This window comes from Neopsephotus bourkii, unplaced genomic scaffold (genome assembly GCF_033783945.1).
Source record: "Neopsephotus bourkii isolate Nb327-2 ecotype Australia unplaced genomic scaffold, CSIRO-AGI_Nbou_v1 NB_107, whole genome shotgun sequence".
NCBI lineage: Eukaryota > Metazoa > Chordata > Aves > Psittaciformes > Psittacidae > Neopsephotus > Neopsephotus bourkii.
The window spans coordinates 6081748-6109065 of NW_026900624.1; the positions used below are offsets into that span (position 1 = coordinate 6081748).

The following is a 27318-nucleotide window of genomic DNA, read 5'->3' on the forward strand; positions in this document are numbered from 1 at the left end:
GGATTGGGGGCTGAGTGCACGCGGAGGGGATTTCCCTTCCCCGGAAGATAAACCAGTAAAATACACTGGTTGAGTGTTTAAGTCTTGGGGTTGGTTTGGAAAAGTGCTGGAATTAAGGGTTTCAGTGCCTCGCCACTTGCTGTTGCAGGGATGGGTTACCTCAAGCTGCTGGTGATGAAGGATTTCAAGTCGTGGCGGGGTCAGCAAGTTATCGGCCCCTTCATGAAGTTCAACTGCATTATCGGGCCAAATGGATCAGGTAGCAGCGTGTGTCTCTGTGTGGGGCTGTTTCTCCAGTGTAGCCGTCGGGATTGAGGTTTCTGTCTGGGGCTCTTACCACAGGCCTCATGAGGAGGAAACAGCAGGAGTTCAGGCACAGGAACAGGGGCAGCATGGCTGCACTGAATGGGGGGGGGGGTGGTTACAGCTTGCTTGTTGAGGAACAGAGTTGCAGGGCTTGGTGAAGAAGAAGTAAAGGCTCATGGTCCTGCTTAAAATCCATTTACATGCACCCAAGGGGGTGGCAGCCCAATCAAAATTTTGAAGGCTTTTGATCTGCCATTGCTTCTTCAACTGGAATTACAGATTTTTTTCCAGCATGGAGGGACAGAGGTGGAGTGGTTAAAGGAATTTGGTTAAAGGAATTTTAGGTTTTAGTTGTCTTCTCTTTTTACCCTTTGTAGAATGAGCTGGTTGCAAACAGTGCCCTATGTCTTTGCCACTCCAAATTGCAGTTTGACTTACTAAGGCCACTTAAAGATGGTTTACTTCAATACTCTAGGTTATAAACTGTAGCAGTGGAAAAGTGCTGCTTTATTTGAGTCTCTGGGTTTTGCCATGTGAGTAAGTGCCTCTGGGAGAGTAGCTTTGTAAGATGGTAGTTGGTTTGTGGTTTAATCCACAAAAGCCATAGTTTTTACATGTGATTCCAGATCGTTATGGATTTTTATATTATGTTTGCCAGAGCAGTACAGTAGGAGGTGAACATTGTCCTAACAGAGAGCCAAAATGGGATTAGCATTTGGTCTTACTTTCTCCAGTCTGTTAGTGAAATGTTATTTTATACTGTTGTTTTTTCACTTACCTAGTTGAAGTCAGACCTATAAATGTAACTGTTATTTAGAATTCTTATCATATTATTTATCTTCCTGTTCTAGCTGTTCTATACTGGAAAGTCTCAAAATTATAGATACTTTTCCAGGTATGCTTCCTGGTAAATCTGAATACGTTTCATAGATTAATCTGGGTGAAAAATTATGAATGTTGTGCTATCCCTGAATTGGGTATTTTATGCATGTATTTTCCTCTTAGTATTTTTCCTTTTATGACTTTTTGGAGAATTAAGTCAAAATATTGCCAAGTAGCAAGGCTGAAAGCAGGAAGTAATTAAGCTCTCAACAGAAATGCTCAAGACTAAAGGGGGAAAACTAAATGATGAGAAATTTTGCCAAGGAATATCATCAGGGAACTTTGTTGCTGTGGTGAATTGATCTGTGAAAGTATTTGTGTTCTCTAGATCACGGGTTATGTTGGAAAAGTTGTTATGTGATAGTTTATGCAGCAAGCTTCAGTGACTGCATTACATAAAGGAAAACAGAAAATCAGGATTACGATGTTGATCGCTCAGTTTAAGTAAAAACCTCTAGAGATGTATGCCTGTGTAAGAAAACTTGGTTCAACAGATCAGTTTTGTGATTATTTGTATTACAGACAGGCCTATCTGCTGCCAGTGTGTTATTTCTTTATTATGTGTAATATTAATATTACATTAATTAGTAAAGACTTGCATTTATGTATGTGATTTTTAGTTGATTGTTAATCAAATGTCTCCTTTAATTTCTGTCATGTCAAAGCAATTGTTTTAATTATTTTTAGGTAAATCTAACATAATGGATGCTGTTAGTTTTGTGATATGTGAGAAGACATCTAATTTGCGAGTTAAAAGTGTTCGAGAACTTATTCATGGAGCACATGTTGGAAGACCAGTTTCTTCTACTGCTAGTGTGCAGATGGTATATTGCGAAGAAGATGGGGAAGAAAAAACATTTTCAAGAGTTATCCGTGGTAGGTAGTAGATTCTGTTGCACATACTTTCTTTTGTCCAATATATAAAAAATGGAGGCCAAGAATATTCAACTTCGAAGTTCAGATGCCTGATATTGTTATGTATTTGGGTTGATTAAGCCCATGAGTATCGTGATACTTCTTATAGTCCTTCAATAGCATTTTGATAGCCAAGTGTTATAATTGAAAAAACATACTGAGACAAAGTTAAAAAAATTAAACAAGTGACTAATACAAGTTCTTTGCTCCATACTTTGATCTGTTGATATTCACTTGAAATATGTAGATGGTATAGGCTCTAGAAAATGGGATCTGACACCTTGCTGGAGGCATGAGCACTTAAGCATCTGTTCATGCCTTTTTGAAGTATGCAACTAGAATTTTTATTGACATGACTAAGAGAATAACTGAAATCTCTTTTATTCTTCAAGGAAATTATACAGTTAGATTGTTTACTAGTTTAGTTCATTTCCTATGGATTTTATGTTTTATTCATTTTGTAGTAATTTCTTTTTTATTTCCACCTTTAGGTAATTGTTCTGAATTTCTTTTCAATAATAAGTCTATCAGCCGATCTGCTTACATATCTGAACTTGAAAAAATAGGCATACTTGTCAAAGCTAGGAATTGCCTGATTTTTCAGGTAAGCATTTAAGGTACTTTGTACAGAAAAGAAGAGCTTCCAAGATTATTTCATAGGAATACCTAGTTACTTGTTTGACAGAAAAGAGGGCAGCCTTAGGTAATTTCAAGCCAATGCATTTTTTCCTGACCTTGGCCAAGATTACAAGACTACAAAATGGAAATAACGGGGGTTTGTGTGTACATGAGCACACTGGTAATAAAGAAGCTAGTCTGGAAGAAATCAAGTACTTGTGTTATTGAGAATATATAAGAAAATGTGGCACTCTATTTATAAATGTTTCGTATATTAAATTTTCAGAGTATTGTAAATAGGAAGAGATAATTGTATCTTAAACCACTCCTGTTAGTTAAGATAATGAAAATTTACAGTAATTTTTGTAAGGATTGAAAATCCTGCTGGGTTAGTTCTCAAGTATTTAACAATATAAGTCAGAAATGCCATATACTCTAAATGAATATATTTCTCATGATTGTCTTTATAGTTGCTGAGGAAAATTCCCAAGGAAGAACTGGGGTTTTTTGCTTTTACAGAAAACCTCTATATGGAGTCCTGCTGTGATAACGGTTTTTATGATGAGGACATTTCCCAACGTAGAAATAGTATAAAAATCACAAACCCTATTTCCTGTACTTCACTGAAAATAGTAGCTCCTTCAGATCAGTGAAAATTTGAGTAGCTCATGCATGGGGAAATCTGTGCTGTAACTTTGACAGTTATGTCATTTGTAGGGCATTAATTTCAGCTGGCTTTTGAAATACTGGGAGGGTGTTACTTTATTTTCTTTTTAATGAGATTCAGATCTTTGAAAGAGGCTCAAAAGATTTAATCTTGTCATTCTGCATATTGATATGTGCAGGTTGATTTAGTTTGAAGGTGTTTTTCATAGACCTTCCAAAGCCTCCCTTCTAAAGCCTCTTCTAAGACCTCTAGTGACATTCTAAAACATTTATTTTTAAGCAGTGCTGCTTTTTTTCTTTTTTTTTTTCAATTTGGTTTTAGGGAACAGTAGAATCGATTGCAGTGAAGAAGCCGCGGGAGAGAACTCAACTTTTTGAACAGATCAGTAATTCGTGGGAATATGCTGAAGACTATGAACGGAAAAAGAAAAAAATGCAGAAAGCAGAAGAGGATGCACAGTTCAATTACAACAAGAAGAAAAGCATTGCAGCAGAGCGCAAGCAAGCAAAGATAGAGAAAGAGGAGGTAGCTCAAAGTTGTTCCCTTTTTGCATGTTATTGGATTTTACATCTTTTTATGAACTTACATACAGGTTTTCTTAAAAACAAAAATCTTGTGGTTTTTCAGCTAGTATTCGTTTCAGTATGATGTAATAAGTATGAAAGGGTAGGGTGATATAATTAATGTAAAATAAAATATGAAGTAAATGAAAGTGTAGGTTTTCCAGTCTAATTCATTTAATTGTTGACTTACGTAATTTTTATGATTAGTGCACATTAATGGAATACAGTTACTGGTACATCATTTTATCTTACTTTGGACTTGAAATTAAACTGCTAATGATTAAAAATCCTATTTATAAACCACAAATAAAATTTTTATGTTGGTAGGCAGAGCATTACCAGACACTTGTCAAGGAACTGGATGAGGAAAAGATAGAGTTGCAGCTTTTCCGGCTTTATCACAATGAAAAAAACATTTGCTTTCTGAAAAAATGTTTGGATGAAAAGCACATGGAGGCTAGTCTCAAAAAAGAGTCTCTTTCTACAGCAGAGGATGCATTTACAGCCAAGAAGAAAAGGCTTGGTGTACTAAACAGAGACCAGCAGAACATGGAAAGAGAATTGAAGTAGGTTTTCTGATCACATTTTCTGACAGTTGAGCTAAAGCATAATTTGCAGTGGGAATAGTTTGACAAGTGTGTATTTCCTGTTACAGCAGTTGGGTGATACCCCAATGTTATGGAATTCATTTTGTAGCAGTTTACTAAAGTAATATCTAGACAGTGATTTAATTTTTTTTCTTCCACCACCATGCCCAGGTTGTCAGTAATTTCATCATATAAATACTTGTTTTCTATTGAATTTTTAGAAGGTTTTATTTCATTACTTAAATTTCTATTTTCAGTGGATATTGAAAAAAAAATCAACTGTGGCTAAGTAACTGCAGTGACAACTGATGTTTTGTTTGTATGTGTGGTTGGAAGGGGGTTATTCCATTTCTTTTTTGTTGTGCTTTTGTTGGTTTGGATGTATTTTATGGTAGTTAGCTGGGTTTTTTTGATTCTGGTTTTGTGGTTTGGTTGTTGGTTTTGTTGGTTGTTGTTTGTTTATTATTTGTTTTTTTTTAGGACTCTGGAAGCATCGTTGATTCAGCAGAGACCCCTCTATATAAAAGCAAAGGAAAACACTTCCTACCAAATCAAGAAAGTAGAAATGTCAAAAAAATTGCTAAGAGACAAGGAGAAATCCTGTGATAAGGAAAAGCAGAACATAAAAGAACTAGAGACAGAATTAAATGATATTGAGAAGGCTTGGAGAGCATTTGAGAAGAAAGCTGAAGAAATATTGCAGAGAGCAGCAGATATTGAGCTAGAAGAAAGTCAGGTGAGCTGGGAGACCAAAAAGTGCTGTTTACTAGTGAAGCCCAAAAATCTCTACTAAAGACAGAGAAACTGTTTGACCAGTAACCTGTGATGTCTAATGATCCTTTTGTTGTTAAGCTCAAACAAAAAGAAAATTGCAACTTTTATTTAGGGACTGTTTCATCAGCAGAAGAGAAATGATGATGCAGCGTCTTAGGGGAGTGGGCTGTCCCCTTTTGGGGGGGGAAGTCAGATCTCACAGAAGTTCCAAATCTGGAACACTTCTGGGAAGTAAATCTAAGATGCATAGATATTTAGAAATTCACCATTGTGAGATTGCAAATGATAAGCATCTCTCCTAGGGTGTGAAAAATATCTGCTAAGCAATGTGAGAAGATACCATATTGGAGGAAGTAGTGAATTCTTAGTGAACAGGAAGTTGACAAGGGTTTGATGGAAATTTCAGAAGGGTTGTATGTGGGGACTGTGATCTATGTATTCGGGTTGTAGCTACATGTGATTATCTGTGGCTAGGTTGTTGTGGCTGGTTTGTTTTCCCCTCCTTCAGAGTAATATTTGATGTTAATATTTGAGTAATGGCTTGTCAGCTGGAGTACAGGAATATGTCTTTAGGGAAAAAGAAGACACAAATTGTAAACAAGACTTTGCGGTATATGTAGCATCTACTCTGGGTCAGAATCTAGAAGTGAACTATTTTAAGTTACTTTAGAAGGAAAGGACTGCATCACTTTGCAGTGCATTCACATTTGAAAAAGCTGTTGCAACCATGTGGCCAGAAACACTTTTAAAACTAAGTGCTAGCTTTTCTCCACTGCCTCTCCCTTAAGATTGTTTCTGATCCATCAAGGGAGAACCCTGGAGGGTTTTTTTAGTTTGTTAGTCTTCTCACTTTGAACTTTGGTTCATCTAGAGATATCTAGATGAGACATTTGGTCATCTAGAAATACCTTTGCAGGATTGCTTAAACTATTTATAGTTACCTTAAAGAAAAAAAAAATATATATAGATAGATAGATATAACGTGAAAATTGTTATTTATAATACTAAACAGCACATTTTTACTGATTTTGGGCTGTGCAGAAACTTAGTGTTAGTCTTAAGATTTACTGTGAAGTACTGTAAAATATAAACTTCCCTGAAAAATAGAGTCATTAGAAGCCTAAAACAAGACTGTAGGCAAGAACTATTAAGTGCAAGTTTTGTGTTGAAACTTTCTCTTATAAAATATAACTTTTTATAACACAATTAGTAGATAGAAAGGTTTTCTGGAGAATTAGGTGGTTTTCCTACTCATGATAAAGGAGGCAGTTATTAATTGAGAATGTAACTGAACTTGAGCCTTCCCACTTTCAGTGGAGTGAATTTATTTGTTTATTCTGTTTGTCCAGTTGGAGCATTACAAAGAGCTAAAGGAAATAGCAAGAAAGAAAGTAGCTACGCTAAACCAGCAGCTAAAAAAGCTTCGTTGGGAGCAAAAAGCAGATGAAGAAAGGCTGAAACTGAATTGGAGGAAGAAAAAAGAAGTTGAGGTATTTGCATCAAGCTAAAATTATGTGTTAAGGGGAAAAATGTTTCTCTACCTTTCCCTCTGGTATAAATGTCTATATAAATGCTTTGTCATGAGCACACCCTCAGTGAAGGAGTTACATTGCAAATGTTAGTTTAGTTTTCCTGTTGCAACAGGCCTCGCAAAATGGCTTCTAAATTTGTTCACAGAATGGCTGTGTGAGTCTGCACTGAGGATTTGGTTTTGAAAGCTTTGCCTCTAATCTCTTACAGTTACGCAGAATATATGCTTGACTGTAATCAGTTCCTGGTTTTGTAAGGATATTTTTTGAGGTGTTCTGCCACTGTTGTACCTCTGTATGATACACCATTTAGATGCTTATTTTGATCACAGCTACCTTTTTGATGGAAATGTTTTTAAGGTCACTTGTGCATACAAGTGTGTTGTAGTTGGAAAAACCTCCTTGGTGTCCACTCCTCTGTTGCCCTTCAGAAGCAGGGTTTTTGGTGTAAACACAGATCATTGCTGTCATTTTGTCTCTGATTTCTTTTATCACTGCAGATCCACACGTGACAATGAAATACCTACGTTTTTGACTATGACTTGGTCACCATGCCTGAAATTCTCTTTTTAGAAAAATTATTTCCCAGCTCATAGTTCAACTTTGCATGGGGCTTCTGAAAGAAGTAGAAAGGACAGAAACTCAGTTGATAATCTGCCTTTTGCTGAAAACTTTGCCATATTCAGTGTTCTGGGGGTTCTTCCTTCCCCCTGTCGCCCACCATTTTTTTTTTTTTTTTCCCTCTAAACTGTGCTAACTTTGCAGTTTTGTCATCTACTACGAAGTCAGAGAGGAACATGTTTAATTGTAGAGTCAAGGTTTAGAGGAGACTCTTTATGTTGAGAAAATTTACAAATCCATCAGATGAGACTTTATAATTTCTGAGAATTTCTAACATCTCACTCTTGTAGATTTAAACTTATTTGTATGGAAAAGTCTATATTTTACTGTATATCTATGAGGATGTAAAGTCATTCTTGCCATGGTATCTAAGTTAATGATTGTACATCCTTTTTATCTTGAAAAAATTCTACTTTTTGAAGGAAAACCTAATTAGTATCTAGAAGTGAAATAAACTCTGTTGCTTGTGTTTCTAAAACTTGGCAAATCCCTGTTGAGAAGGAAACAAGGAATAATTGAGAGTTCAGAAAATGCATGCCTGACCATTCAGAGTTGACATTAATTATCTGTCCTACTGGCACTTGGTGATCACTCCTCACAACGCAGCATGTGTGACCACATCTAACATGCTCTGTCCGACTGTGGGCTCCCCAGTACAGGAAGGATAATGATGTTCTGGATTGAGTCTGGCAGAGAGCCACCAAGCTGGCTGGGGCTGAAGCACCTGGCTTATGAATAGAGGCTGAGAGAACTGGGTCTGTTCAGCCTGGAAAAGAAAAGGTGAAAGGGAAACCTTATTACCATCTGCAGCTACTTAATGGGAGAGTATGAATAAGACAGTGTCATGCTCTTACTAGAGTGGCACCTATAGTGATAACATGGGGGACAACAGGCACAACTTAGAGTTCTGAATAGCTGTACAGTAAACTATTTCATATTGAGGTCAGTCAAACATTGAAGTGGGTGCACAAAGAGGCCATGGACTCTCCATTCCTGGAGCTATTAAAAATGTCACAAGGATTTCAGAATTAAGGCTTATTAAAATGTGTAGGTAACTATTTTTTTTTTCTTTTACATGCTTTAGTTAATTTATTTTTGTTCAATTTGAATAACTGAGAATACTTGTTTCACTGTTAGTTTTTTAGTACAGCGCTGTTGTATCAGGTTGGAACCTCTACGTCAAATTTTTAATGTGTCCTTAGGAAGAAGCTTCTGTTAATCTTGGGCCAAGAAAAGCACCTTTCTTCTTTTAACACCTGTAATTTACTAACAGTATGTTTAAAGTTGTTTTATTTGATTCTGTCATGATTCTTTGTGCTGAAGAGACTTTCTCTGAACTGTAGCCAAACATGAAAAATCCAACAATGACCTTGAGAAAATAATTATTCATGGTGCAATTTGGCATCTACTGTTGAAAAGAGGTGTTATTGCTTCAGCATGAAATATGAACAAGTGAGAAAAAAACTGTCTCAGTACTTGTTCTGAATTAACAGTTTTGCCTTGCTGAAAAACTGTCATTTTCCTTTGGTTTGTTTTTAACACATTCTGTTTGTGACTGCATAGGAAAACATAAACCAGACTGTGGAACAGGTAGAAGAGCATAAAAAACGGATAGAGAAGTTGGAAGAATATGCCAAGATATGCACGTATGTTTAAAAAATTAAAACCTAGTTGGAATTCTGGCATATTACATATTCTCAGATTAACATAACAAGTTTCTTATTACTTCTTAATTCTTGTCTGTGCTTTAAAATTTTAATCCAAATGAGAATTCATCATAGTTCTAATTAATATTTCAGTTACTTTGCCTGTTAAAGCAGGAGGTCTGATGCCTTATCCATATTTTGTTTGAAATCAGTTTTATAGTTGCTTCAAATTTCTTGTAGGTGTGTAAATTGTATCATTGTGGGGCTATTGGTGTACAAATTTTGAGTAAGATGGCAGAGTAATACTGCAGTGGTGCTGCTCTGGAAAGCATTAATATTTATGTTGCGTATTAGCAGCTCAGGTCTCAGTTCCTGGGTCTTGCCTTTGACTTGATTTTTACTGTCTGAGCAACCTGGTGAATTTTGATGGTATCCTGTTTTGTGCAGGAGGTCAGAGTAGGTGATCTGCAGAGATTTTTTTTCCCCAAGACAATCTTTTTCTGTGCATCTGTAATGTGTGCTTTGGCTTAATGCTGTCTGTGTACTAAACGAAGTTCTGTCATGGACTCAGAGCAGCAGACCCACTGTGATTGGTGTGATGTAAAAATTATTTTAATTAAGTACTTGTAGTAGAGTGCAGTAAAGTCTTAGTGATGTTTGCCAAGTGTGTAAGGTGAGTAATAATTTTTCATGAGAATTCTCAATCCTTCTAATTTTTCCAATACCAGTCCTTTTATTGATAGAGGGCAAAACGATAGGGTTGTGTATTACACAGGCAAAAACTCTCACTGGAACTCAATTTTGAAACGTTAAAAATAGCTTCAGAATGCAACTTGTGTAAGTAACTTCATGCAGATACTTCAGGTCTTTAATGATTTTTGTAGTTTGTGACCATAGAATGCCTTTAGTTTCGTAACCTAAAAGCTTGTATAAATGAAATAGTAAATTGTTTTCCTTTTTTTGCTTCCTTTCAAAGTGAATCATTAGCAGAAAAAAAGCAGCAAGAGGAAGTACTAACTAAAGAAATCGAAAATGCAACGATACGAATGGCTGAAGTGAATGAAGAATTGAACAAGATAGTTGGTGAACTGCAGAATGCCAGAATGGATTACCATGAAGGAAGGCGTCAGCAAATGAGAGCAGAGATCCTGGAAAGTCTCAGAAGACTATATCCAGATTCTGTGGTAATTGAATGGCCTCATTTAAAGCCTTACTTTAGAAGCAAGATTTGAGAGTTCTACCTTAGACTGAATAAGCAGCTAGAGTAAATGAAACTGTCTTGAATATTCTTTTAAACTTCACGCTTGCTCAGGTGTAGTTGGTGAAATAGTATTGCTGAAAGAATAGCAGCATAAACTGCCATTCTTTTTCACAATTACCAGAATGTATTACTGATTTCATCAAAGAACAATTTTGATCTCTTGTGTGATTATTTTTTTTTTCTTTGTGCCGTTTGTTTTTTTTTTCTTTCTGGGTTTATATTTTTCTGTCTTCAGGCATATTTTTGACTGACTTATTTTGAACAAATGAATGGGAGGGTTGTCTGAGAGACCATTTATTCCATAAGGAATGCTTCTTCCAAAGGACAGTGTTGCGTAGGTGCATGACATTTTTATTTTACCAAATGATCTGTCTTTGCTTATCAGTTACTATATTTTACTTAAATTAGTCCTTAGTAATGCCATTAAGTGTTCTGTGTATTGATTTTTTTAGTCGTAAGCAGACACTGATTGTGAGGCATACTTATACCTTTTTATTGACGCTTAAAGTATTTCCTCCAATGCTGGAAGTGATCCTAAATAAGAATTTTTTAATTAGTCAATTGAATAGTTAGTCTCTGAGTATGTCAGTATAATCAGTCCTTTCTGATATATATAGTTGAGCTGTACAAGCTGGGAAGGTCCCCCTTCTTCTCGTTTTAAAGGTGACATATCTGCTTCCTAGTGCTGCCATAAGAACATAAATGAAAATGAAAGAGAATATTCTGAACACCAGCTGTCTTTTAAGCCAGCAAAGCGTCAGCAGTCTGATCCAGTTCTTTACAGAGCTGAAAAGCAAATCCTTAACCTCTTGAAAAAAACAACAGGATCAGACACTTGCCAGATTCTGAGGTTTTACAAAAGACCAAGGAGCAAAGAACAGCAAAACTTTATAGCTGTTCTTCAGAACCTTTTAATCCATGTTAATGAGATGTTAAAAAAAAAATGCAATTTTGATATGTGTCTTTTTGCTTGCTTTTTGCATTGTACCCTATTTGAAAAGAGCTGGATCAGATTGGTGATACCTTGCTGGCTTAAAGGACAGCTGGTATTTAGGATGTTCTCCTATTTTTCCCTCAGGAGGTGCAAATTTAAAAGTACTTACAGATATGATGGCTTCTAATATGTAAAAAATAGATGAGTAAAATTGGTTATATAATCTATCCCATTAAAGAAAGTCTTAACAATACTTGCTTCAGTTACCCTTGTTCCTGCAAGTTTTCCCAACACCAGCATATAAGGTGATGATGTCTTCTGAGCTGCTCCTTAGGCACAGGTGTACAGAACTAAATACTCAGGCAGAACTGGAGGAAATCTTGGTGTCTGTCATCTGGATTTCATTGGTGAAAAATGGCATACTGCTTTTAAATACTTAGATTTTATGTCCATTTTAAATCTTCTGATAAAATAATCTTGTAACGGCTGGTGAACATTCCAGGTACTGAAACAGCCGTGCAGTTCTGTGATTCCATGTGTATGAGTGACACGTGCATTTTCATGGATTTTTCTGATGAACAAAGTGACTTTTGTAGTGGATTACAATTTTTACAATTTAATTTTCAGAATGGCATTCCTACATTGGTAGTTTTAATTATAAGACTGTGATTGTTAAAGATTCAGTTAGGCTGTCAGCCCATCTACTTGGATGTTTCTGTCTGCAGCTCAGGCAAATGTTTTCATGTAAATACAGCATTCTAGCTGGACTTAAATGCCTGTGTCTGAAAGTATATAGATCCTCTGTATAGTTTTGAATGTCTGAAAAATCAAATTTATATGTTAAAATGTTCAGAATGTACCTTTAATTATTCAGGGAAAGTTCAACTATACCTATAATTACAGAAATGGAGCAAAACACCTTTATTGAGAGCATGTACAGCAAAGAACTAAGTCGTTCTATCTATGGTGGTAGTATATCAATATATAGCAAAACAGCTTTGATTCTTTGGACTATTCAGTAAATTAAAAGCAGTTCTTATTCTTTTCATGCTACTATAGAAAGAGGATGCTTCTTTTTTGGGTTAAAACTGGAACAGTGTCTCTGTTGCTACCATTTTCCAGCTAATAGTTCTATTTATTTAAGACCATATTGTCATTCAAAGATCTTAGTGTCTGTTAGATACTTCTCTTCCTCTCCAAAAAGGAAACTTGGCCGACTTTGCTGTTGTCGCTCTGTCATGCTTATGTATGCTGAGTAGAACATTGAGATGCATAACGTTAATCTTGAGGGAAAAAAGTTAAAACCCTACCTTCAGATTTGAAGGCATACTTTGCAATTTGGATTGATGACTACTACAATTTTTGTTTTTTTTCTGATGTACAGCTATTGTAGAGAGTGTAGCTCATAGGTATGTAACGTTTTCCTCTTAATACTTCAACATCTTTCAGTGCAGAAATATTATTTGATATCTAAAGTAACATACTAATATTTTTCTGTATTTTTTATCTTTAGTTTGGAAGACTGATTGACCTGTGTCATCCTATTCATAAAAAGTACCAGCTTGCTGTTACCAAGGTATTCAGCAAATATATGACTGCTATTGTTGTTGCCACTGAAAAAACAGCAAAAGATTGCATTCGCTTCCTAAAACAAGAACGAGCTGAACCTGAAACTTTTCTTGCTCTGGATTACCTCGATGTAAGTACTTTTTTCTTTTTCTTTTTCTTTTTTTTTTTCTTCTGTCATGAGCAAGTTAATGCACTTGTAAATCTTGATCTTGGCTCATTTAAGCATAACTAAAATAGTCTTAACTGTTAGGGGAAAGCGCTTAGGAGGTGAACTTCATGAGGTTCCAGTTGGCCCATTTCTCCAGCCTACTGAGGTCCCTCTGGGTGACTGCATGAGCCCCTAGTGTATCAGCTATTCCCTCTAGTTTTTTGCCATCGGCAAACGAGCCCAAATGTGGTTCTTTCTCATCATTCAGATAGTAAAGATGTTAAACGGGATTGGTCCTAATTTTGATGTGGCAAGTTACTGACCTGTGACTGGACTTTATGCCACCAGTTACCACCCTATGGATCTGTCTGTCCAAGCCAGTTTTCAGTCCACCTCGCTGTTTGTCAGCCAGTCCATATTCCGTCAGCTTCTCTATGACGATCTTGCAGGAGACGGTGCTGAAAGACTTCCTGAAGTTTAGGTAGACAATATCTGCTGCTCTCCCCTCATCTGCCAGGCCAGTCATTTCATAGAAGGCCATCAGGTTGGTCACAACTTGGTGAATCCATGCTGAATAGTCCTCCAAGACTTTTGTTATGTTCCTGGAAATGGTTTCTAGGGTTAGATGCTCCATCATCTTCCCAGGGATCACGGTAAGACTGACTATCCTGTAGTTCCTTGGGTCCTCTTTCTTGCCCCTTTTTGAACACAGAAGTGACACCTGGTTTTTTTCCACTCCTTAGGCACCTCTTTCAGTTGCTATGATCATTAAAAGACTATTGAGTAGCTATGCAACTGAGAAATATTAATATGTTTCTTTAGATACCAGATATGACACTGCTTCTAACTGCCTGTAGGCCTCATTCACTCTACTCATTCCAAGCACAAATAACAGGCTGGGCAGGCACTGGATTGAGAAGAAGAACGTGGGGGTGTTGGCCAACAAAAAACTCAACGTGAGCTTGCAGTGTGTGCTTGCAGCCCAGAAACCAACTTTATGTCGGGCTGCAGGAAGAGGAGTGTGGCCAGCAGATCAAGGGAGGTGATTCTGCACCTCTCTTCTGAGACCCCACCTGCAGTACTCTTGTCTAGCTATGGGTACCTCAACATAAGAAGGATGTGGAGCTGTTGGAGAGTCCAGAGGAGGGCCACAAAGATGACCTGAATGCTTTAGCATCTCTCCTGTGAAGGCAGGCTGAAAGAGTTGGGCTTACTCAGCCTGGAGAAGAGAAGGCTCTGGGGAGACCTTAGAACAAGTTTCAGTGCCTAAAGGAGGCCTAGAAGAAATCTGGAGAGGGACTTGCAAGGGCGTGTAGTGACAGGGCAAGGGAATGGCTTTAAACTGACAGAGGGGAGATTTAGATTACCTATTAAGAAAAAAATTCTTCACTATGAGGGTGGTGAGATACCAACCAGGATGGTTGCCCCATCCCTGGCAGTGTTCAAGGCCAGGCTGAATGGGGCGTTGAGCAGCCTGGTCAAATGGAAGGTGTCCCTGCCTGTGGCAGGGGGGTGGAACTAGATGGTCTTGAAGGTCCTCTCTAACCCAAACCAATCTGATTCTATGATCCTGATAGGCAGCCTGTAGCAGACACCCACTACAATTTTTGACAGATGTTTCTTCAGTCATTACCTATGAGCTCTCAGTTCATCATCCTTCCCAGGCAGAGCTCTCTGCATTCCAGCTGTTCTCTCACAAATGTTTTAACTCATATTGTTTATTCTCCATTCTACATGTACTTGCATTTCATGCACAGCAAAATAAGTTATACAGATTTAAGGACTACAGTATACATAGAATATGAAAACAAGATCTGTATCTAGTTTTACAGAACCACATTCTGTTGATCTGTACATCCTGTCCCCAGTCTACTCAGATTTGGACATGCTTTGCTATAACAACATGGATTCTAAACGTTGCTTACTTGCTTTACAGGTTAAACCAATCAACGAAAAGTTAAGAGAGATAAAAGGAGCTAAAATGATGGTGGATGTTGTACAAACTCCGTTTGCCCCACTGAAAAAAGTGATTCAGTTTGTGAGTGGGAATGGCTTGGTCTGTGAAACAGTTAAAGAAGCAAAACAAATAGCATTTGATGGACCAGTGAGGTTGAAAGTAAGAAACTGAATTTTATTGCATGTTGTTCACTGCAGTTATGTATTTGTTGCCATTTAAATAATTTTTCTATAAATATCCCACAAAGTATTGCAGAATTATACTATGCTGTCTAGTCTATTCCCACATAAATAAGCCCCCCCAGGTGTTTCACATGGTTATGTTTTACTCTGTATGATAGTAGGTTTTAGTGATTTCCTGGGAAAAGGAGGCAAGTTAGATAGTGTCCAAGTATGTTTCTTGGTATGGTCCTTGGGATGAAAAGGGGGAGAAAGAGGTAGGAGTAATTCTGTTCTTTAAACTGTCTGATTTAACAATACAAACAATCTTGCTAGCTTTTTTATGAAGAAATCCTTTCAAAAATTATTTAAAAATCTTTGACAGAATGTATTAGTTTGAAATGCAGACTGTGTTGTGTGGGCTGAAGCTTCTCTGATTTTTCCTGCACTTCTTTCTTCTTATGCTTATTTCTGTTGCTGTATCACAGTATCACAGTATGTTAGAGATTGGAAGGGACCTCAAAAGATCATCTAGTCCAATCCCCCTGCCGGAGCAGGAACACCTAGATAAGGTTGCACAGGAACGTGTCCAGGCGGTTTTTTAATGTCTCCAAAGAAGGAGATTCCACAACCTCCCTGGGCAGCCTGTTCCAGTGTTCCGTCACCCTCACTGAGAAGATGTTTCTTCTCAAGTTTAAGTGGAACCTGTAGATAGTCTGTAGAAACCTATGCACTTGGTAAACCTTTTAAAATCTTCATTACAACAGCCTTAAGTCAAAGGTGACTGTGAAATCATTTTTACTTGGAATCGAGTCACAAAAACACCTATGTTCTTTACTAAAATTTCTCCTTTCTATTTACAGATGAGCTGCTTTCCTCTACTCCCTTATCACATTGCTTTTTTTGCTCTACTAAGCCAGACATAGCCTTCAAAGTTGTCAGGGTATACACAAATGTCTTGTATTGATTTCCTAAATAAAATGAAATTATACCATTTAATTTCCTTTTCTGATCAGTAGTAGTAACACCAAAACGTGGCTAGTGCCAAGAAACAATGGATTTTTCTTGTAGCTTCATGTATGTCATGTTAGCAGGTTTGGAACAGGAAAGAATGTTGGAGTCCCACTAAAATGTTGATGCTTGCTTAACTGACATATCTGGGGCACTAGTTCATTGCATGTTTTGGCTGCTTTGTATTCAGATGTATTTCATTTTAATTTTATTTTTCTTTTGTCATCCAGACAGTGGCTCTTGATGGAACTTTATTCTTGAAGTCTGGAGTGATTTCTGGAGGATCAAGTGATTTAAGATTTAAAGCTAGATGTTGGGATGATAAAGAAATGAATACAATGAAAGAAAGAAGAGATAGCTTGATTAATGAGCTAAAGGTAGGTCTCTTAAAAAGCACTTAACTGCAAAAAGCATAAAGGGTTTAAATCATTTAATTCAGCTATGGGAAGATGATTTTCTAAAAGGTAATTTTCAAAACTTCTAGAAGATGCAGGCAGGATGTAGTAGTTGTTTATCCTCTTCTAGTTAATAATAATCAACTGTGGGTCTCTGTTCTTTCATGGTGGGTTGTTTCACGTATGACGGAGTTGGAGAGCCAGGACAACACCGAGAAAAGTTTCTTCAAGGAAAAAAAGCTACTGTTCAGAGTACCTGAAAACTTTTAGTGAAGAAGATGCTAGATGCTGTCAATGTAAAAATATTTGCACAAACCAAAACCTGTCAGTGTAACATGATTTATCATACTTGAGTTATTTTGGAAGAGGATAGAGCAGGAATTTAGGAATTTGCAAGTGTTCGCTTTCTTTTGAGAAATAAATCTGTTACAAAATTGGTATCGAATATGACCAATGTTCTCAGCATTTGCCTTGAATGGGGCCTATGTCAGTGAGGCTAGCTTTATGTAGTGCATAAATCTGAAAAAGAGTAATTTCCAAATAAGTCATGGTTTGTTTCAAATGCTTTTTCTTACGTTGTAATATTTTTCTAGGACTTAATGAAGATCAAACGTAAGGAGGCTGACTTGAAGCAGTTGTATGCTCAATGCCGTGGAACGCAGACACGACTTAAATACTCACAGAGTGAATTAGAGCTTATTAAAAAGAAACATCTTGCTAATCTCTACACGGTATAGTACTAAGCCTTTATAATTTTTGTGTTTAATAATTGCATTTTTTTTGCCTAAGCTGTAACTACTAGTGAAATAAAAAGAATTAGAAAAAGCTACTTAAGGAAGTAGTATTCCAGGTTTTACATACAGCAGTTATGACTGAGGAATGAATAAAATACAAAAAACCTCCAAGATTGCAAAGTAATTTACATGAGACTTGTTCTCTTTTAGGTTTTAAATTTGAATTTCTGGTAAGATCGGTTTATCATTTAGTCTGTAAATCAAAATGCACTTTAAATGATACTTGGGTAACTTGTTTTTCTGCTCATGAAAACTGTAATGGTTGCATGCAGATTGGCAATAATAGTGGGTAAGTGGCATTGTAGAAGAAAGTATTCAATGTTTTTAATCAGAAAAATACAGTTATTCTGGAATAGAACCTTCTCTTATTTTCCAGAAAGTTGACCATCCTAATAAGAAAAATTACCATCTTTTTCCTTTCTTTTTATCTAGGAGAAATCAAAACTGGAAAGTGAACTGGTAAATATTGAGTCTCAGCATGATATGCTGAAGGAAGGAGTAGCACGAAGAAAAGAGAAAATAGAAGAATTTCAGAAAAAAATTGATGAGGTAATGCTTCCTATCCTAGTCATGACAGCTTATTCTGTTGTACTGCAGAAGCTTCTTCTGTTACTGCTCATTTTTAGAAAGTGAGCAACTTTTAACTTTGTAAACAAGAGGTATATGTAAAATCTGTGACTTGCTTAGCTTTATATGCAGTGTTTGCAGCTCCATTTCCCCCCTCCTCGCTGTCCCTCGCCCATCCAGAGAAGCAGCAAACTCCAGGGTAGTGAAAGATCTTATTGGCAGCTCAAACTGAGACAAGTATCACCATTCCTGGAGGTGTTCACAGACTGCACATGAGGCATGAGTGCCATGGGTTAGTGGTGACCTTGGCAATGCTGGGGTGCGGCTGGACTTGGTGATCTTGAAGGCCTTTTCCAACCTGATTGATTCTGTGATTCTGTGACAAGGGTTATAAGTTACTCCAACAATCTTCCTACATTCTTTGCCTTTCTTATCAAGGTAACTGAACAGAGGTGCAGTTGGATTTTAGTATATATGTATCATAGCTTTGCAAATCAGTTTCCTTAAAATCAAAATCCTGTGACTGTTATATGCCAAATACAAACACACCAAATTATGTACTTCTTGAATATTAGATTATTAAATTAAGCTTTATATATATATGCTTAATGTATAAACTATAATTTCATTTCATTTGGCATAGGAGAAAATTTTTGAGTTTGTAGAAGATCGGTTGGTTTTCCCCCAACTTCTCCTGGTCTGCTAATAATATGATTTACACTTCTAACTGTTTAGCAGGCACAGTCCATTGTAGTTCACAGCTTTAGAGCTCTAAGTGCAAGCTTCAACTGTAGATTAAATCCCAGCAAATTACTCTCTAGGTTTTGGGGTAAATCTTGATACAAGTTTATTCTTTCTCAGACTCCTAACAACCCAATTCTTTGTAAGAAACTGTAGTCACAGGACCTCTCCTTTTTGTGGAGAGATATTTATGCAGCATGATTGCGTGACTAAGCTGTAACTTTCCTTTGGTGTGAAGTCTTCCTGGCAGATATGGATCTGTGACAGCATGTATGTACACTAAACTCTGTAAGCACCCAGAAGAGTTGCAGATCTCTCAGTAAACAGTACACCCACCAGCTAGACAGTCCTTGCATATGTGACTGTCCTCCTGCAAAGCATTCTCACTGCAGTCATGGCAGGTCCCATTTAGTGTCTTAATGGAAATCTTCTATTGATCTCTTTCAATTGGAAGATCCATCAGGTCTGCAGCCCACATGCAGAATAGATCAGGCATGCTCATGCCATTAGGAAGAGAGCTCTGTGTCAGCTTTCTAGAGCTGAGAACAGTTCTCAGCGCTGCTAGAGTGCTTTGTTCTGAATTCTATGGATGTCATATCTAGATGATTACCTGTTATGCCAGTGTATACTAGAAAAGTAGATAAAGAGCAGCACAGAGTGAGGATTCCTTTCTTGGGAAGTAGCCAATATCTGTGCTTTATTTTCTGTGGACTCTTACTATTCTGAGAGAGTGGTTGAGGTATGCATGATGATTGTCAAGGAATTCCTTATTTCACTGTTTTGGGGGTTTTTGTTTGGGGAGGAAGAAGTTTTGAGGAAGGAGGGGTGTTTGGGGTGTTTTGGGGCTCTTTTGGATGTTGTGGGTTTGGGGTTTGTTTTTTCTTGGCTTTTTTTGTTGTTGTTGTTTGTGGTTTTGGGGTTGGTTTGGTTTTGGTTTTGTTTTTTTTTAAGATTGTTGTATGCTTGTTTGATACCTGGTTAGACAAGCCTGCATATCAAAACAATATAAACAATACTTGGGTTTTGACCTATGAAGTTAACTTAAAATTTTGTTCAGTCCATTGGGTTATCTTTCAAATGCTGTAGGCTGTTGCTGTTTCTTTGTTCAGTCTTGCCGTATACACCATTACCTGCTGAAGTATTTCATTAAAATTTTAAGATTGTTTTTGGCTGAAGCTTTTGTTAGTATTTGCTGTATAATTAAGAAATAAGAGATTCTGTAGCAGGTCTTTTGCTGTGGCTTTGCTATAAATGGAACATAGTAATTAACATTTATGAATCACTTGAAAGGAGTGGAACAAATAACTGAGCTACACTGAGAAACCTGATGTATCTAATTAGTGTCCTGTATACCATTCAGCTTTCTCTTCTTCATTGGACAGGGAACAACAGACAGAAACAGTAAACTGAAGTGATTGTCTAGATGTTTGACTGGTTGCAAGATAGCATGAAAAATTTTTGCTCCATTTCTTTTTGTTTGAAGGTTGAAGATTCTGTTTTCCAGGAATTCTGTGAAGAAATTGGTATAGAAAATATTCGTGTGTATGAACAAGAACGTGTGAGACAACAAGAGGAGATTGATAAGAAAAGGTGGTATTTGTAATTGAAATGTTAAAAAATTATTTGTATTAGATTGGGCACACTGGTAAATTCCCTCCATCACAGGAAATACCACAAAAACCTAAAAGACTGTAAAAGGTTATATTAGCACTGCAAGGATTAGTGAGCAGTTGCACTGCAATGGTTTGGGTTTATCTGACAGTTAAAGTCAGTGGTAGTTTGCAACAACCTGGAAAGGTAGCATTTGCTATTTTGGTAGCACTGTTGCAGGAAAATAAAGCAAAAAGTATTTTAATAAAATCCACATAGAAAAACGGCATAGAAAAGGATGGTGTTGAGGCTCACTCATGTATTAAAAAGCTTAGAGAGCTGAGTGTGAGATGAAGTGATTTGGTAGAAGAACATACTGTTAAGGAAATTAGGATATTTTCTCACAGGCAACCTTAATTGGTATTCCCCTCTGACAGGCATATGTCACAGGACAACAAATTTATATTTTAAAGAATGAGAATGTTAAAATGAACTATTTCCTTGTACTACAGGTATTTGCAGGCAGATGATAGTTTGTGCATTCATTTCTAGGAAATATGCCTTTTCTACATGACTAGTATAATGGCTGGTACTGAACTCCGTTTTTTCAGCTATCTCTTCAGCTGCCAAGAGATTCACTGACTGGTTTTCAGAAAGTAGTCCAAACGTGTGCTTGGTTAGGGCTGCAGTGAGACAGTAATGCAGTAAGTTTAGTTCCAGCTAAAGCACCTGCTGGCTGAAGTGATTTGGTCATTTACTTACGTTTGCAAGAACTGAAGTCTGGTGTAGTGTATGAAGTTAGTAATAGAACAGTGAAAAGAGGAAATTTTTGCATGGCATTATCTTAGGATCACAGAATGGTTTGGGTTGGAAGCGACCTTCAGGTTCATCTAGTTCCAACCTGCCTCCCATGGGCAGGGACAACTTCCTTTAGAGCAAGTTGTTCAAAGCCCTGTTCGACTTGACCTTGAACACTGCCAGAGATAGGGCAGCCAGAGCTTTTCTGGGCAACCTGTGCCAGCGCCTCACCACCCTCACAGTGAAGAATTTCTTCCTAATGTCTAATCTAAATCTACCCTCTTTCAGTTTAAAACCATTTTCCTTGTTCTATGGCTACATGCCCTTATGCTATGCTGCATTGGCCTTGCTGCCCTACCTTGCCAACATTAGACTTGTAAGCCTCTGCTGTGGTGTTGTATTCTTGCCCAGGTTTAAAGGGCCTGGAGCTGGTGTTGGGCCAACCCTTTTGCTTGAACAACAGATGCAGCACCAGTAGTTAATCATTCGGTAAGCTCAGAGGCAGACAGTAACAGCTGAGAGGAGACCTTTCTGTAAATCATAGAATCATAGAATAGAATCGTAGAATAGTTAGGGTTGGAAAGGACCTTAAGATCATCAAGTCAACCCCCCTGCCATGGGCAGGGACACCTCACACTAAACCATGTCATCCAAGGCCTCGTCCAACCTGGCCCTGAACACTGCTAAGGATAGAGCATTCACAACCTCCCTGGGCAACCTATTCCAGTGCCTCACCACCCTAACAGGAAAGAATTTCTTCCTTATATCCAATCTAAACTTCTCCTGTTTAAGTTTTAACCTGTTAGCCCTTGTCCTATCACTACAGTCCCTAATGAAGAGTCCCTCCCCAGCATCCCTATAGGCCCCCTTCAGATACTGTAAGGTTGCTATAAAGTCTTCACACAGCCTTCTCTTCTCCAGGCTGAACAGCCCCAACTCTCTCAGCCTGTATTCATATGGGAGGTGCTCCAGTCCCTGATCATCCTCATGGCCCTCCTCTGGACTTGTTCCAACAGTTCCATGTCCTTTTTATGTTGAGGACACCAGAACTGCACACAATACTCCAGGTGAGGTCTCACAAGAGCAGAGTAAAGGGGCAGGATCACCTCCTTCGACCTGCTGGTCACGCTGCTTTTGATGCAGCCCAGGATGCGGTTGGCTTTCTGGGCTGCAGGCGCACACTGCCGGCTCATGTTCATTTTCTCATTGACCACCACCCTCAATTCCTTCTCCGCAGGGCTGCTCTAAATCTCTTCTTTGCCCAGCCTGTAGCTGTGCCTGGGATTGCTCTGACCCAGGTGTAGGACCTTGCACTTGTCATGGTTAAACTTCATGAGGTTGGCATTAGTCCACCTCACAAGCATGTCGATGTCCCTCTGGATGGCATTCCTTCCCTCCAGCATATCAACCGGACCACACAGCTTGGTGTCATTGGCAAACTTGCTGAGGGCGCACTCAATCCCACTGTCTGTGTCAGTGACAAAGATGTTAAACAAGACCGGTCCCAACACCGATCCCTGAGGGACACCACTAGTTACTGGTCTCCAGGTGGAAATTGAGCCATTGACCACAACTCTTTGTGTACGGCCATCTGGCCAGTTCTTTATCCACTGAGTGGTCCATCCATTCAAATTGATGTCTCTAGCTGCTTCCTTCAGTCCTTTCTCACAGCAAGACATTAAGAAGTTTCTGCTGTTGTACCCCTATAAGCAAATACAGATCTCCATTGAGAAATAACAAGCAAGGCTCCACATGGCCTGAAAAACTCTGGTCTCATGCTTCTTAATTGCCATCTATTCACTGAGATGGTTTTTTTCCAATACTCAGATAAACATACATGCCAGCTGACCAGGAAGCTTGCAGTGGCTGAACAGGGAGCACAGGTATTGGGTAAATACACATCATCAGCATAGCTTTTGCCCAGTTCATATCTACATTATTTGTAGGTATATTATTCATGCTGAGATACTTGAACTTTTAGTGTCACTTTCCATATTAAACATGGCCATACTGTATATTATATTTTTTTTAACTGTTACCACTGTATTTTTGTACCTTCCAGTATATCCACAGGATGTGGTGTAGTGGAATCAATGATGCAGATGCATGCAAATTTTTGTGTTCATATAGAACATACAAAAATGCTATCTAAATAGTCAAAATGAAAATCTGTCTTATAATTTTAAATAGACTTAGTTTTCAGCCTGTTTGGAAAGCACTGTTCTGAAATACTGTACTTTGACTAGACTGGAATTTGAAAATCAGAAGACACGACTAAATATTCAGCTGGAATATAATCGTGATCATCTACAAAAGTTAACAAACACCATCAGCAAGTTGAGGGAGACTGTTCGTAAAGATGAAGCTGAGATTACCGGACTACAGAAGGTAACTGTAACCGACATCTCTCTAGCTGGAACTGAGGAAAGAGTGCATTGAATTAATAATCTTGAAAAAACATAGTTAATGCTATTGAGTAATTTTTCTAGGGTTTAATTTAGTACTGACTTTGTAAATTTAGAAAAAATGAAGTTGCATATTGTCATTTTAACCTTGGATTACCTGTCATATTAGGGTACTTACAAATTACTAGTATGCAGTGTTATGCTGTGCTTAGTTTATGTGAAAACGTAGCATATGACTAGAGAGCAAACTAGCAGCAGTGGCTGAGATTCTTTAGAAGATTCTAGGAGTAATAGTAAACAAGTCCAGTGCTTTGCGTCTTTTAAGGTACTTCACAGCCTTTATAGATGGGAAGTGCTTCACAGCCTTAATAGACTTAAAATCTGTGAAAACTAATTTACATTTTTAGTTAAAGTAATTTGTATAGATTCCTCCTTCATAGCGTTCTTTACTTGTAAGCCATTTTTTGTTATGTTGTTGTTGCTTGTGGTGCACTGGAAAGTGAAGGAGAAAAGATGTGTAATAGTGCTTTGAATAAAGAACAAAAGTGAAATATGAAACTCCCCCAAAGTGGGCAAAAACACCCACATGCATCATTTGAACACTATATATTTTAACATTAGAAGATATATATTTCTGATACTGAGGAAAAACAATAGACCTTTAGTCATGCACAGAAACATGTCTGACTTCATGCCTGTGTGCTTAATTCTTCTGAAATATGACGTTGAACAAATTCAGGTGGTTTTGTCCTGGAGAAGGATTATTGGTATTAAATTCTGAAGGTACTTGGGGTACTGCAGCACTCAAGTCTTGTTTAGATTGCCGTAATACTAGCCTCTTAGCTAGTCTCATAGTCTCTAGGACCATGTCTTCATGCATGTGGCATTAGATTTACCATTTTCTAGCACCTAATTTCTAGCAATTTAGCAAGTTGGGTTATATAGGGGAAGACCCTTCTAGAGTACCTCCACAGATTCTTTGTTCTCTTCAGGTTACCTCAGGATTTCTCTTTAATGAACAATATTTTTTAAAGGATTTCAGATTCAGATTACCTCTAGGTGTTGCTGAAGACGTTGTAGATGTACAGCAGGTGGGATCCTTCTTGCAGGGATAAGGGACTAAGGAAAAAGGAGTGGCGTACAGATTTCAGGCATCCTAGGATCCCTGCCTTGTTTGATGGCTGCATAGTTTAGTACAGTCACAAATCCGGAGCTGGCTGTCCCTATGTATACAAAACATCTGGATATTCCTATGTATAAAACGGGCAGTTTTCCCAGACCTTTCAGATTTTGTGCTGTAACACATTTGAATATATTTTAACAGGTTTGAACTTTAACTCTTTCTTTCTGTATAATCAAAGCTCCATATCAAGATTTTTGGTGAAAGGTTAAAATTGTAAATATTTCTATGCAGGATGAGGAAAAGCTTCTAAAAAAAGTGAATGAAATTATGGAGGAGTGGCAACAATTTAAGGATAGATTAAGTGCTCATAAATCCGAGGTTATAAAAGCCCAAAATGAAGTTGAAGAGTTCAGAAAGACATTATTAACTCTTAATAGGTAATCGCTAATTCTGCTCCTAGGAAAATGATAAATGTGGTAATATTTAGAAGAGTTGTAGTGATCAGATGTTTTCATTTCTCTTGTTCTGTTTTCTTATGAAAGATTCATTAGAGACGCGGTAATTTGCATTTACAGTATGCATTAGTTAAAGAGAGTTTCCAATTCAGCATTTGCTTCCCAAAAGTGTTGTGAATGAGATTATTTAATGAGAACCATTCCATAAACTGCATAGAAGAACATTATCTTATTATCTACCTCATGTTAAGTCTTGTTGTGATTTCTGATAAATATGTAGTGACTTCTGATAAGTAGCTTACAACTCGGTGGGGGGGGCATATTAAGTTTATCGGTAGTTTCATATTTGAGTAGTATGGTTGGTTCAGTTATTGAGAAATTATCTTCTTTTTTTTTTTTTTTTGGTCCGATTTCAGCATTTTCATTTTCTCCAGGCCTTTCAAGTGTTGGATACCTTAAACTAATACTAATTTTAGGTCACTGTTTTGTCCTTACTGTTTTTCTAAATCAAGTGCTTTATTATTGATGTGTTTCACGTCTCTTAATCAGGAGCCTGTGTTTAAAGACAGACATGTTGGCACAGTACGGCTAGGGAAACTTCTGGAATTTTACACAAGCTTGCAGATTATGTGCCTAGTAATTAATTTTATAGTGTGTAATTTTTACAAAATAAGACAGTTGTGTCTCTGCTTTACTTAGCAACTTGATGCTATCAAAGGAATTCATTGCAAAGAGTCATGTATTTCAAGCAGGGTAATGATAAAAGATACTTGATTAAATTTCAAAAGGGTCAAATTTCCATGTACGTTCTGGAGAGCTGAACAAAAGAGAGTTAATTTGCAATTAGGAAAGGTGTATACTTGAACATCCTGTAGTGAGAAGTTGGCAATATGCTGAAACTAAGCCTGTGCTCCTAGCATTTACCTTGCAATAGTTAAAGCTAAGACATAACAGCAGAGTGTTAACTTTGCCTGCTGGAATAGCTTGTGGTTCTCAGGTGTCTCTTGAGTGATTTTTGGAGAATGAAGGGGTTGGAAGAAGTACAGTTTTCCTTTATGTTTAATGGGATTATAGAGGAAACTCGGTAACTGTTTCTCATGCTGTATGGCTGTGGATATTAGTGGCTTCTGCTCTTTAATTGTTTTATATCTTTCGTCTATGTAGAGAAGCTACAAAATTACAAAAAGAAGCTACAACTATAGAAGCTGCTCTGGAAGCGAAAAGATTGAGACGACATAATATGCTTCTCGAATGCAAGGTGCAGGACTTGAAAATAAAGTTCCTATCTGGATTACTGGATGACATCAGTGAAGTTGAGGTACATAAAATGTTTATAAAAGATGTATATCATGGACGAGCAATTATTCAGTCTTGAATTTAGAGATACTTATTTTTCCTTACAGGACTGTTTATCTTGGACAGTAATATTATTTTCAAGGATTTTTTTTTTTTTTTTTTGTAGACAGAAATATTGTTGCAAGTATTTTTTTACTTGTGCTTGAAATGTGTTCCTGTGAAATATGTAAAATTGCTATGGTAAAAGAAAATCAGTGTGAAGGAGTATAAACATGTAAAGGGACACACAGGGGTCACTTCAGAAATGTAAATAAATATGGCATGTACATGAATTGACATAATCTTTGATTAATCATCCATAATATAAATGCTGTCTAAAATTGTCCTTTTGTCTTCAGTAGATACAAATATTCACAGCAATTGGGGGTAGGCTTAAATAGAAATGTTCTGCCATCAAGGGATTGACCCTCCTTATTTTTCTCAGTCTTCCCTCATTTTCCAGCATATCTTCTGTGAGAGGAAGTTAAACTTTGTCCATTGTTTGAAGAAAAAATAGCTAGGGGGTTTGAAGGACTTGTAGCTAGTCTGTGAATTTGAAAGGAGTGTTGCTGATACCACTCCTTAGAAAAGTAGCTTTTCTGGAGGACAGGTGTGAACGCGTGGGTCAGAAGACAAAATGAATGCAGAGATGGGCAGTCTCTGAAGGGAAAGGAACTGCTAATCATCAGAGTATGTAGACAGCTCAGCTCTTGATGTTAATCAGTAAGGAAGATGGGCAGTAGGAATAAAAACTTAGATTCCTAATGATTATCCATGAGAAAACCACTAAGATCTGGTTCTGAGAAAGAATCTTGGTTGGGAAAGGGACTGACTACAGCAGGCAGCATGTGTTCCATTCAATGGAAAGCAGATCCTTGAAATCCAGGTGTACAGTGTCCGGGATATATTCTGCTTATGCTGTACAAAATTGATGCTACTCATTGCTTCTAAAGACAACTCAGAAATGCC

At 37.5% G+C, this 27318-nt stretch overlaps 1 protein-coding gene across 3 annotated transcripts in view; it reads left to right on the plus strand.

Annotated features, from left to right (window-relative positions):
- Window positions 1-10: 10 nt before the first annotated feature.
- Window positions 11-27318, plus strand: part of SMC1B (structural maintenance of chromosomes 1B) — a 35971-nt gene continuing 8663 nt past the window's right edge. For 2 of the 3 annotated variants that reach the window (XM_061358891.1, XM_061358898.1), the window contains exons 1-18: window positions 11-259; window positions 1876-2064; window positions 2595-2707; window positions 3710-3913; window positions 4279-4517; window positions 5019-5274; window positions 6662-6802; window positions 9026-9108; window positions 10085-10292; window positions 12817-13002; window positions 14957-15136; window positions 16377-16523; window positions 17135-17272; window positions 17768-17884; window positions 20127-20233; window positions 23278-23419; window positions 24851-24996; window positions 26179-26332. In XM_061358891.1, coding sequence (XP_061214875.1) covers window positions 151-259; window positions 1876-2064; window positions 2595-2707; window positions 3710-3913; window positions 4279-4517; window positions 5019-5274; window positions 6662-6802; window positions 9026-9108; window positions 10085-10292; window positions 12817-13002; window positions 14957-15136; window positions 16377-16523; window positions 17135-17272; window positions 17768-17884; window positions 20127-20233; window positions 23278-23419; window positions 24851-24996; window positions 26179-26332 — 2859 coding nt within the window. In that variant the 5' untranslated portion in view covers window positions 11-150. The remainder of the gene's footprint in view (window positions 260-1875; window positions 2065-2594; window positions 2708-3709; window positions 3914-4278; window positions 4518-5018; window positions 5275-6661; window positions 6803-9025; window positions 9109-10084; window positions 10293-12816; window positions 13003-14956; window positions 15137-16376; window positions 16524-17134; window positions 17273-17767; window positions 17885-20126; window positions 20234-23277; window positions 23420-24850; window positions 24997-26178; window positions 26333-27318) is intronic. The other variant, XM_061358903.1, reaches the window with a different exon arrangement.